The sequence below is a fragment of the Oryctolagus cuniculus genome, chromosome 9 (genome assembly GCF_964237555.1).
Source record: "Oryctolagus cuniculus chromosome 9, mOryCun1.1, whole genome shotgun sequence".
Classification (NCBI taxonomy): domain Eukaryota; kingdom Metazoa; phylum Chordata; class Mammalia; order Lagomorpha; family Leporidae; genus Oryctolagus; species Oryctolagus cuniculus.
The window spans coordinates 16,527,033-16,540,780 of NC_091440.1; the positions used below are offsets into that span (position 1 = coordinate 16,527,033).

Below are 13,748 nucleotides of genomic sequence, written 5' to 3' on the forward strand. Positions count from 1 at the left end.
CAAACTTCTGGTAATAATGTAGTCAGACCAAATACAAGGAGAAGAAATTAGAAAATTAAAAATCACAGTTGAAAATTTACAAGATTCTATCAAATGATCCAACATACAAATCCTAGGCACTCCAGAAGGTGTGGAAAGAGAAAACAGATTAGAAGTCCTTCTTAATGAAATTATAACAGAGAACTTCAATCATCTGGAGAAGGAAAGAGATCCAGGTACAAGAAATACACAGAACTCTCAATAAACATGACCAGAAAAGAACTTCACTATGAGACATTGTGGCAAAACTCAGTTCAGTGAAACACTAAGAACAGATCTTAAAATGTGCACAAGAGAAACGCCAAATCACATTCAGAGGAAACTCAATTAGACTCACCACGGACTTCTCATCACAAACTTCATAGGCAAGGAGACAATGGCAAGACATATTCCAAGTCCTGAGAGAAAAAAACTGCTAACCCAGAATACTGTACCCTGCAAAACTCTAATTTATGAATGAAGGTGAAATAAGGATCTTCCACAACAAATAGAAATTGAAAAAATTTGTAACTTCTCGCCCAGCCCTACAACAGATGTTCAAGAACACAGAAACACAGAAACAGGAACATCACTACAAAAGAAGATCAGTGTAGAAAATGACCCAGCAAAAGTAAAAATGAAATCCAAAATACATAAATAAGTCTATTTAAGGATACATGGCAGGGAAAAGACGATATTTAACAATAGTCACACTGAATGTAAATGGTCTCAGCTCATCAGTTAAAAGACACAGACTGGCTGAATGGATTAAAAAAGGAAACCCATCTATCTGTTGCATTCAAGAAACACCTTAGCAACAAAGATGCATGCAGACTGAAAGTGAAAGGATGGAAAAAGATAATCCATGCAAACAGAAACCAAAAAAAGCTGGTGTGGCCATCCTAATATCAACAAATAGACTTTAATACAAAAACTAGTTAAAGAGACAAGGACACTATATAATGATTAAAAGATCAATTCAACAGGAAGATGTGAATTATATTATTATATATGCCTAGTTACAGGGCACCTGGCTATTTAAAAGATTTATTAAGGAATTTAGATAAAATAGAAACACGGGACTCCGATACCCCACATTCAGCAATGGACAGATCAACCAGACAGAAAATCAGCAAGGAAACAACAGAGTTAATTGACACTATAGACCAAATTGACTCAGCAGATCTCTACAGAGCCTTTCACCCTAAATTCATAGAGTACACATTTTTTCCCTAGTCATGGAACTTTCTCTAGTATTGACCATATGCTAGGCTATAAAGTGATTCTCAGCAAATTCAAAAAAAATCAAAATCATACCATGCATCTTTTCAGACCACAATAAAATGAATCTGAAAATCACTCAAGAATCTATACATCATATGCAAGCACATGGAGAATGAACAACATGTTTCTGAATAAAGAGTGGGTCATAGAAGAAATCAAAAGAGAAATAAAAAAATTTTAGGAAATAAATGAAGACGGTGGGGCCAGTGCTGTGGAGCAGAGGCTAAAGACGCTGCCTTCAGTGCCAATATCCCATTTGGGTGCTGGTTTTGTAGGACCCCAAAAGCGGTGTCCTCTTGTGACGACCCCAGAAACACAGACTCCGGACCAGACGATGCAATAGAACAGGAGGTAATTTTATTTCATTTGTACAAATGGGCCCTCTACTGCTGCAAGCAGCAAGCAAGCGAGAGGAGCCCCGAGCAGCTATCTCACACAGCTTTTAAAGGGCAAAACCACAAAATTAACATATTATAGGCTGGCGTAAGTTCATTGGATAATTTTCAGTAGCGGGCCTTGTATGGCAGTCTAAAAGTGGTAATGTCGGTGGAAAAGTACTAGGTCAAAGGGATACATTAGGGGAGGGGGTCTCTAGGAGAGAGGAATAGGTTGCTACGTGCCTTGCAGCTTTCTTTGTTAACCTTGAGCAAGCGTAGGGAAGGGGCTTATCTACAAGGCAGGTGTTCTGTGTATCTCTGGTTAGTAGCTGACTGCTTTCTCTGTGAACCGGTTTACTCCCCATTTCCCAAGGCCGTCTCTGGAACGGTTTGTCTCAGGAGCCCCATTTTTTTATGGTGGCTCTTGGCTCCTTTCAGTTTGAGTCCTGGCTGCTCCACTTCTGATCCAGCTCTCTGCTATAGCCTGGGAAAGCAGCAGAAGATGGCCCAAGTCCTTGGGACCCTGCACTCACCTGGGAGACCTGAAAGAAGCTCTTTTAATTCCACATGAATATTGAAGTACTCTTGTCCCTTTGTGGCTTTTTTTTTTAAAGTTTTATTTTATTTATTTGAAAGGCAAAGTGACAATGAGAGAAGGAGTGAAAGATCTTCCCTCCACTTGTTCACTCCCCAAACAGTCAAAATAGCCAAGACTAAGCCCAGCTGAAGCCAGGAAGCTGGACCCCATGTTGGTCTCCCATGTGAGTGACTGGATCTCAAGTACTTGGGCCATCATCCACTGCTTTTCCAGGTGTATTAGCAGGGAGCTCTATCAGATGCAGAGCAGCCATGACTTGAACTGGTGTTCCCTTATGGGATGCCAGCATTGCACGTGGCAACTAAATCTGTTGCACTAGAATCAGGGCCTCTCTATGTGCCTTCTTTCAAAAACGTTCTATATAGTGTATTAGAATTGTATATTATTTTCTGCCAAGTATGGCCAATATCATTTCCATCTGTCTTCTTGGTGTATGAATGAATGGACAGGAGATAAAGGAGGATTAATCAAAGCACCGGTGTTTTTACTTGTAGTCTTAGAGATACAGAGCTCTAGAAGAGTAAGGAAGGAGAAGTTCACTTGCTTGAGTGCTAATGGGAGCAACCCAATACTGTCAGAGGCCACAATTCTTAGAATCCAAAAGTACCCTTCAAATATCTCACTTTTCTGTGGTGTAGCCAGCTAAGCCTCCACCTATGGTGCCGGCATCTCATATGGATGCTGGTTCATGTGTTGGCTGCTCCTCTTCCAATCCAGCTCTCTGCTATGGCCTGAGAAAGCAGTAGAAGATGGCCCAAGTGCTTGGGACCCTGCACCTGTGTGGGAGACCTGGAAGAAGCTCCTGGCTTTGAAGAGGCTCAGTTTCGGCAGTTGTAGCCATTTAGGGAGTAAACCAGCAGATCAAAGACCTTTCTCTCTGTCTTTCCCTCTCTCTCTGTCTCTCAAATAAAAAAATAAAATCTTTAGGAGAGCTTGGGAGCCCACAGTTCGGGACACCAGCGGCAGACTCAACACACCAGCGCTGGAACGCGAGGTGAGCCGAACCTCAATAACCCGAGACACCGGCAGGCAAGCGGAGAGAGGAGACTAGAGGGAACGACCCCCGGGGCGGGGGGGACTTCACCAAGCTAACTGGAAGAGAGAGAGAGGGAAAAAAAAAAAAAAGGTGACTGGTACGGACATGGGTTTCTCTCTCTCCGCTCACCTCTCAAGGGCGAGCAAGACAAAGAGCAGGCGCCATCTTGGACATGCGTCATAAGCAGAGTGACCTCAGGTCTGCACCGGCCCTGAGCCTAGCAGTAAAACCTGACTCTGGGTGGGGCGAATTAACAGGAGATTAGGACCTAGTAAATTTGTGGTGCTACTGAACTGAGACTGTGAAAAAAGAGACGGTGGGGGAGAGAACTCACGGAATTCACGTGAGCACTCTCCAGAGACGCTACAATTCCGTAACTTTGGCAACCCAGTGGGAGACTGAAGGAGAATTTGAGCCCACTCCGAGGGCCGAACAGATTCCCTGTGTGGTCCTTGGGAAAGAGCTTCCGATCTCTGGCTCCTGTGGGTATATCATTTGCCTGCTAACTACCTCCAACTTCGTTCAGCTGTGCAGAATAACTTCCCTTTTGAATCAAAAAAAAAGAGAGAGAGAGAGAGAGAGAGAGGTTTACCACGCCTAACCTGGGAGTGTCACCTTTGGCACACCAAACAGAGCTCTCAGGCCACACCCATCTCAAGCCCTAAGGCTCCATCAAAAACAGATAGTCCACTTAATCTAGAGTCATAGTATAACAAGAAAAAGCACCACAGTGAAGAAACCAAATATCTCCAATATGACAAATAACAAACGCAAAAACCAAGGTAATAAAAACAAGGAAGTCACCATGAAGCCCTCAAATGAAAAAGACACCCCAATTCAAGATTATGAGGATGATGACATAGAAGAAATGCAAGAAGCAGATCTCAAAAAATTGATAAGAACATTAAGAAGTTCTCAAAAACAAATTCTTGAACTACAGAAATCCTTAATGGACAAGATAGAAAATCTCTCTCGTGAAAATGAAATATTAAGGAGGATTCAAAATGAAACGAAACAACTAGTACAACAGGAAACTGGGATAGTGACTGAAGTGAAGAATTCAATAGATCAAATGAAAAACACAATAGAGAGCCTTACAAACAGAATGGGAGAAGCAGAAGAGAGAATATCGGACTTAGAAGACAGAGAACAGGAAAGGATACAGTCAGACCAAAGAAAAGACGAGGAAATTAGAAATCTAAAACATATTGTCGGGAATCTTCAGGATACTATTAAAAAACCCAACATTTGGGTTCTAGGAGTTCCTGAAGGCATGGAGAGGGAGAAAGGATTAGAAGGCCTTTTTAGTGAGATATTAGCAGAAAATTTCCCAGGTTTGGAGAAGGACAGAGACATCCTAGTACAGGAAGCTCACAGAACCCCTAATAAACACGACCAAAAGAGATCCTCACCACGACACGTTGTAATTAAACTCTCCACAGTGAAACATAAAGAAAAGATCCTAAAATGTGCAAGAGAGAAACGTCAGATTACTCTCAGAGGATCTCCAATCAGACTCACAGCTGACTTCTCATCAGAAACTCTACAAGCTAGGAGGGAATGGCGAGATATAGCCCAGGTACTAAGAGAGAACAACTGCCAGCCCAGAATATTATATCCTGCAAAGCTATCATTTATGAATGAAGGTGAAATAAAGACTTTTCATAGCAAACAGAAATTGAAAGAATTTGTTGCCACTCGTCCAGCCCTGCAAAAGATGCTTAAAGATGTGTTACACACAGAAACAAAGAAACACGGTCATCAATATGAAAGAAGGTAAAGGAAGGAAACCAAGGAAGGAAACCTCACAGCAAAAGATCACAGGGAATTCAAAGCATATATTAGAACTAAGTTACCACTTATCATTAGTCACATTGAACGTGAATGGCCTGAACTGTCCAGTTAAAAGACACTGTTTGGCTGATTGGGTTAAGGAACAAAACCCATCTATTTGCTGCTTACAAGAAACACATCTTTCCAACAAAGATCCATACAGACTGAAAGTGAAAGGCTGGAAAAAGATCTACCATGCCAACAGAAATGAAAAAAGAGCAGGCGTAGCCATCTTAATTTCAGACACCATAAACTTTACCACAAAAACCGTTAAGAGAGACAAAGAGGGACACTACATAATGATTAAGGGATCAATTCAACAGGAAGATATAACAATTATCAATGTATATGCACCTAACTACAGGGCACCAGTTTATCTAAAAGATTTGTTAACGGACTTAAAGGGAGACTTAGACCCCAATACAATAGTACTGGGGGACTTCAATACTCCACTCTCAGAAATAGACAGATCAATAGGACAGAAGATCAACAAGGATACAGTAGATTTAAACGACACTATAGCCCAAATGGATCTAACAGATATCTACAGAACTTTCAATCCTACAGCTAAAGATTATACATTCTTGTCAGCAGTACATGGAACCTTCTCTAGGATTGACCACATACTAGGCCATAAAGCAAGTCTCAGCAAATTCAAAAGAATTAGAATCATAGCATGCAGCTTCTCAGACCATAAAGGAATGAAGTTGGAAATGAACAACTCAGGAATCCCTAGAGCATACGCAAACACATGGAGATTGAACAACATGCTCCTGAATGAACAATGGGTCATAGAAGAAATCAAAAGAGAAATCAAAAACTTTCTGGAAGTAAATGAGGATAACAGCACAACATACCAAAACTTGTGGGATACAGCAAAAGCAGTGTTAAGAGGAAAGTTTATATCAATAGGTGCCTACATCAAGAAATTGGAAAGGCACCAAATAGATGAGCTTTCTATTCACCTCAAGGATCTAGAAAACCTACAGCAAACCAGACCCAAATCTAGTAGAAGAGAAATAATTAAAATCAGAGAAGAAATCAACAGGATTGAATCAAGAAAAACATGACAAAAAATCAGCCAAACGAGGAGCTGGTTTTTTGAAAAAATAAACAAAATTGACACCCCATTGGCCCAACTAACTAAAAAAAGAAGAGAAAAGACCCAAATCAATAAAATCAGAGATGAAAAAGGAAATGTAACAACAGACACCACAGAAATAAAAAGAATCATCAGAAATTACTACAAGGACTTGTATGCCAGCAAACAGGGAAACCTATCAGAAATGGATAGATTCCTGGACACATGCAGCCTACCTAAATTGAACCAGGAAGACATCGAAAACCTAAACAGACCCATAACTGAGACAGAAATTGAAACAGTAATAAAGGCCCTCCCAACAAAGAAAAGCCCAGGACCAGATGGATTCACTGCTGAATTCTACCAGACATTTAAAGAAGAACTAACTCCAATTCTTCTCAAACTATTCAGAACAATCGAAGAAGAGGGAATCCTCCCAAATTCTTTCTATGAAGCCAGCATCACCTTAATTCCTAAGCCGGAAAAAGATGCAGCACTGAAAGAGAATTACAGACCAATATCCCTGATGAACATAGATGCAAAAATCCTCAATAAAATTCTCGCCAATAGAATGCAACAACACATCAGAAAGATCATCCACCCAGACCAAGTGGGATTTATCCCTGGCATGCAGGGATGGTTCACTGTTTGCAAAACAATCAGTGTGACACACCACATTAACAGACTGCAGAAGAAAAACCATATGATTATCTCAATAGACGCCGAGAAAGCATTTGATAAAATACAACACCCGTTCATGATGAAAACTCTAAGCAAACTGGGTTTGGAAGGAACATTCCTCAATACAATCAAAGCAATCTATGAAAAACCCACAGCCAACATCCTATTGAATGGGGAAAAGTTGGAAGCATTTCCACTGAGATCTGGGACCAGACAGGGATGTCCACTCTCACCACTGCTATTCAATATAGTTCTGGAGGTTCTAGCCAGAGCTATTAGGCAAGAAAAAGAAATTAAAGGGATACAAATTGGGAAGGAAGAACTCAAACTATCCCTCTTTGCAGATGACATGATTCTTTATTTAGGGGACCCAAAGAACTCTACCAAGAGACTATTGGAACTCATAGAAGAGTTTTGCAAAGTAGCAGGGTATAAAATCAATGCACAAAAATCAACAGCCTTTGTATACACAGACAATGCCATGGCTGAGGAAGAACTTCTAAGATCAATCCCATTCACAATAGCTACAAAAACAATCAAATACCTTGGACTAAACTTAACCAAGGACGTTAAAGATCTCTACGATGAAAATTACAAAACCTTAAAGAAAGAAATAGAAGAGGATACCAAGAAATGGAAAAATCTTCCATGCTCATGGATTGGAAGAATCAATATCATCAAAATGTCCATTCTCCCAAAAGCAATTTATAGATTCAATGCAATACCAATCAAGATACCGAAGACCTTCTTCTCAGATCTGGAAAAATTGGTGCTGAAATTTATATGGAGGCACAAGAGACCTCGAATAGCTAAAGCAATCTTGTACAACAAAAACAAAGCCGGAGGCATCACAATACCAGATTTCAGGACATACTACAGGGCAGTTGTAATCAAAACAGCATGGTACTGGTACAGAAACAGATGGATAGAACAATGGAACAGAATTGAAACACCAGAAATCAACCCAAACATCTACAGCCAACTTATATTTGATCAAGGATCTAAAACTAATTCCTGGAGCAAGGACAGTCTATTCAATAAATGGTGCTGGGAAAACTGGATTTCCATGTGCAGAATCATGAAGCAAGACCCCTACCTTACGCCATACACAAAAATCCACTCAACATGGATTAAAGACCTAAATCTACGACCTGACACCATCAAGTTACTAGAGAACATTGGAGAAACCCTTCAAGATATTGGCACAGGCAAAGAGTTTCTGGAAAAGACCCGGGAGGCACAGGCAGTCAAAGCCAAAATTAACTATTGGGATTGCATCAAATTGAGAAGTTTCTGTACTGCAAAAGAAACAGTCAGGAGAGTGAAGAGACAACCAACAGAATGGGAAAAAATATTTGCAAACTATGCAACAGATAAAGAGTTAATAACCAGAATCTACAAAGAGATCAAGAAACTCCACAAAAACAAAACCAACAACCCAATTAAGAGATGGGCCAAGGACCTCAATAGACATTTTTCAAAAGAGGAAATCCAAATGGCCAACAGGCACATGAAAAAATGTTCAAGGTCATTAGCAATCAGGGAAATGCAAATCAAAAGCACAATGAGGTTTCACCTCACCCCGGTTAGAATGGCTCACATTCAGAAATCTACCAACAACAGATGCTGGCGAGGATGTGGGGAAAAAGGGACACTAACCCACTGTTGGTGGGAATGCAAACTGGTCAAGCCACTATGGAAGTCAGTCTGGAGATTCCTCAGAAACCTGAAGATAACCCTACCGTTCGACCCAGCCATCCCACTCCTTGGAATTTACCCAAAGGAATTTAAATTGGCAAACAAAAAAGCGGTCTGCAGCCTAATGTTTATTGCAGCTCAATTCACAATAGCTAAGACCTGGAACCAACCTAAATGCCCATCAACGGTAGACTGGATAAAGAAATTATGGGATATGTACTCTTTAGAATACTATACCGCAGTAAGAAACAACGAAATCCAGTCATTTGCAACAAAATGGAGGAATCTGGAACACATCATGCTGAGTGAAATAAGCCAGTCCCAAAGGGACAAATACCATATGTTCTCCCTGATCGGTGACAACTGACTGAACACCAAAAAGGAAACCTGTTGAAGTGGAATGGACACTATGGGAAACGGTGACTTGATCAGCATAGCCCTGACTGTTAATGAACAACTTAATACATTATCCCTCTTAGTAGTTTTTTTGTCTGTTCTACTTAATATGACTGGTTTAATTCTGTAATTAATACACAGTTATTCTTAAGTGTTAAAAATTAACTGAAATGTGATCCCTGTTAAACATAAGAGTGGGAATAAGAGAGGGAAGAGATGTATAATTTGGGACATGCTCAAGCTGACTTGCCCCAAATGATGGAGTTAAAAACATACCAGGGGATTCAAATTCAATCCCATCAAGGTGGCATGTACCAATGCCATCTCACTAGTCCAAGTGATCAATTTCAGTTCACAATTGATCATAATGAAAGGACTAAGAGTCAAAGGGAGCACATACACAAGTCTAGTACCTGCTAACACTAACCGATAGAATAAATAAAGGGGAGAGTGATCCAACATGGGAAGTGAGATACTCAGCAGACTCATAGAATGGCAGATGTCCTAAATAGCACCCTGGCCTCAGAATCAGCCCTAAAGGCATTCGGATCTGGCTGAAAAGCCCATGAGAGTCTTTCAGGCATGGAAAGCCAAGACACTCTGGCAAAAGATCTCAGCGAGTGAGATCCCAGTGGAAAGAACAGGTCTTCAAAGAAGGAGGTACCTTTCTCTGAAGGGAGGAGAGAACCTCCACTTTGACTATGACCTTGTCTAAACAAGATAAGAATCGGAGAACTCAGAGGGCTTCCATAGCCTTGGAAACTCATGACTGGAGCATAGGGAGATTACTGATGCCATAGACAGGAGTGTCAATTGGTAAAGTCAACAACAGGAGTCACTGTGCACTTACTCCTCATGTAGGATCTCTGTCCTTAATGTGCTGTGCATTGAGATTTAATGCTATAATGAGTACTCAAATAATATATTTCACTTTGTGTTTCTATGGGGGTGCAAATTGTTGAAATCTTTACTTAATGCATACTAAACTGATCCTCTGTAAAAAAAAAAAAAAAAAAAAAAAAAAAAGAAAGAAAAGAAAAGAAACTATCAACTCCCAACTTGACTCTCACTGGGATTAAACATGACAATAGGTCTGATCTGATTTCATCATCATTTAAAAAAAATCATCTATTATTTTTCACTTTATGTTTCTGTGTGGGAGCAAACTGTTGAAATCCTTACTTAATGTATACTAAGCTGATCTTCTGTATATTAAGATAATCGAAAATGAATCTTGATGTGAATGGAAGGGGAGAGGGAGTGGGAAAGGGGAGGGTTGTGGGTGGGAGGGACGGTATGGGGGGGAAGCCATAGTAATCCATTATTCGTACTTTGGAAACGTATATTCATTAAATAAAAGTTAAAAAAAAAATAAAATAAAATCTTTAAAAAAATTCCACTTTACTGTGTGTTATAATTATTTGGTAAATTAGGGACTATAAAATATTACATGCCTTTTTCTTTGAGGCTGTGACTTTTGGTGTTTTTGTGAAGATTACTTGATTTTCTTTAAGGGTATCAGAAATATGCTAGGGACCTGTGCTGTGGTGTAGGGAGTAAAACCACTGATTGTAGTTCTGGCATTGGTTTGAGTCCCAGCTGCTCCACTGCCAACCCACCCAGCTCTCTGCTATGGTTTGGGAAAGCAGTAGAAGATGGCCCAAGTCCACGTGGGAGACCTGGAAGAAGCTCTTGGTTTCAGATCAGCCCAGCTCCGGCCGCTGTGGGCATTTTTTGGAGTAAACCAGCAGATGGAAGTCAGTCCCTCCCTTCCTCCTCCTGTCCCTCCCTCCCTCCCTCCCTCCCTCTTTCTCCCTCTCTCTCTCTTTCTCTCTCTCTCTGCCTTTCTGTAGCTACCTTTTAAATAAATAATTTTTTTTAAAAAAAGGGAAGTATGCCAGAACTCATATTTGTCAGTGTTTGGAACTTTTGTCTATTATAAAAGCTAAAGTTGGAATTTGTTGCAAGCTCTTTGTCTATCATTTTTTATTGTAACAGAGTTTACTATGAAATCTATAAAACATTTATTATGAGTGTCAAATATTTACTAATCCAAACCTGCGTACATTCATGTATATATGCTTGTCCGTGAAGGTAACAAATTTAATTCCATTTGATTATTATCTTTTATTATATGTTCTTTTCCAACTCTGTGGATACTTTTTATTTTGATTTTATTTTATTTTTTTTATCCAAGATACAGCTGTGACTAATACTACTGTAGAAGACGAGACTGGAGCAAATGAAGTTCAAGGATTTCTCTTTGGGAAGCTCAAGTAAGTCTGAACTGGAATTGGTATTACTATGCCCTTTTGTTTCTAAAGGCTGTGTTGCTATATGTTTCTCCTTTCATACATGTGTGTGTGAGTGAGAGTGTGGATAAGCAACACACAACCAATGACAAAAAGCTAGGGAAAGAAAAAAAAATTGAAAAAAAAAAATCACTGCTACCACCACTAATTCCACAGCTGTTAGATTATTATTACTCTTACATTTTGCTATATATCTTTTCAGCCTGTCTGTGATCCTTCTATAGCTGCTTGTAAATGCATGCATAACATTATTTTGCACAGTGAAATTGTACTGTGCAACTGCTTTTATCATGGCCTATGGGATATTCCATCATTAACTAAAATAAGGTCCTAGAATCGGACTTTAGTTTTTGTCCTTCCTTTATTTACCAGTTTATGGGCATCTCATATTTTCCCTAGCAGAAATCAGAGAAAAACACACCTAAGACAAGGTATAGCTACTTCTTGAAATTTTTCATGCCTACCTCAAAATTTCCCTCATAAATTTGTACTAATTCCTACCTCTACACTTACTTCAGTATGTGAATGTGTCTCTTTCCCTGAACTTTACTAAACACTGAGAATAGTTTTAAAGTCTTTGTCAGTTTCATAGGTGAAATGGTGTATTTATTTTAAATTTTGAATTTAAGTGGACTTAGCTATTTTATAATTGGAATTTACGAAGAGTCAAATAATGACAGTTATTTCAAAGACTAACTTTTTTTCCTATGTTTATTGGGTTTTGAGTTCCTTCTGGGTAACATTCTTATTTCTAACCTTTACTAATTTCTTCTTGCTGTATTTACCTTTTTAAAATGACTTTATAACAGCTGTTTATTAAAAATTTCTGGACACTTTGCTCTAATTTGAATTATTTACTGTTGAATTTTATTTGCATATTAATCTTTTTTTTAACTTTTATTTAATGAATATAAATTTCCAAGTACGATTTATGGATTACAATGGCTTCCCCCACATACCGTCCCTCCCACCCATTACCCTCCCCTTTCCCACTCCCTCTCCCCTTCCATTCACATCAAGATTCATTTTCGATTATCTTAATATACAGAAGATCAGCTTAGTATACATTAAGTAAGGATTTCAACAGTTTGCTCCCACACAGAAACATAAAGTGAAAAATAATAGATGATTTTTTTTAAATGATGATGAAATCAGATCAGACCTATTGTCATGTTTAATCCCAGTGAGAGTCAAGTTGGGAGTTGATAATTTCTTTTTTTCTTTTTTTTTTTTTTTTACAGAGGATCAGTTTAGTATACATTAAGTAAAGATTTCAACAGTTTGCACCCCCATAGAAACACAAAGTGAAATATATTGTTTGAGTACTCGTTATAGCATTAAATCTCAATACACAGCACATTAAGGACAGAGATCCTACATGAGGAGTAAGTGCACAGTGACTCCTGTTGTTGACTTTACCAATTGACACTCCTGTCTATGGCATCAGTAATCTCCCTATGCTCCAGTCATGAGTTTCCAAGGCTATGGAAGCCCTCTGAGTTCTCCGATTCTTATCTTGTTTAGACAAGGTCATAGTCAAAGTGGAGGTTCTCTCCTCCCTTCAGAGAAAGGTACCTCCTTCTTTGAAGACCTGTTCTTTCCACTGGGATCTCACTCGCTGAGATCTTTTGCCAGAGTGTCTTGGCTTTCCATGCCTGAAAGACTCTCATGGGCTTTTCAGCCAGATCCGAATGCCTTTAGGGCTGATTCTGAGGCCAGGGTGCTATTTAGGACATCTGCCATTCTATGAGTCTGCTGAGTATCTCACTTCCCATGTTGGATCACTCTCCCCTTTATTTATTCTATCGGTTAGTGTTAGCAGGTACTAGACTTGTGTATGTGCTCCCTTTGACTCTTAGTCCTTTCATTATGATCAATTGTGAACTGAAATTGATCACTTGGACTAGTGAGATGGCATTGGTACATGCCACCTTGATGGGATTGAATTTGAATCCCCTGGTATGTTTTTAACTCCATCATTTGGGGCAAGTCAGCTTGAGCATGTCCCAAATTATACATCTCTTCCCTCTCTTATTCCCACTCTTATGTTTAACAGGGATCACATTTCAGTTAATTTTTAACACTTAAGAATAACTGTGTATTAATTACAGAATTAAACCAGTCATATTAAGTAGAACAGACAAAAAAACTACTAAGAGGGATAATGTATTAAGTTGTTCATTAACAGTCAGGGCTATGCTGATCAAGTCACCGTTTCCCATAGTGTCCATTCCACTTCAACAGGTTTCCTTTTTGGTGTTCAGTCAGTTGTCACCGATCAGGGAGAACATATGGTATTTGTCCCTTTGGGACTGGCTTATTTCACTCAGCATGATGTGTTCCAGATTCCTCCATTTTGTTGCAAATGACTGGATTTCGTTGTTTCTTACTGCGGTATAGTATTCTAAAGAGTACATATCCCATAATTTCTTTA

The 13,748-nt window shown here is 39.4% G+C and overlaps 1 protein-coding gene across 5 annotated transcripts in view; it reads left to right on the plus strand.

The window, feature by feature from the left end:
• Positions 1–13,748, plus strand: part of UGGT2 (UDP-glucose glycoprotein glucosyltransferase 2) — a 249,271-nt gene that overhangs the window by 63,263 nt on the left and 172,260 nt on the right. For all 5 annotated transcript variants that reach the window (XM_070048689.1, XM_070048688.1, XM_008260110.4 and 2 more), the window contains one exon: positions 11,200–11,278. In XM_070048689.1, coding sequence (XP_069904790.1) covers positions 11,200–11,278 — 79 coding nt within the window. The remainder of the gene's footprint in view (positions 1–11,199; positions 11,279–13,748) is intronic.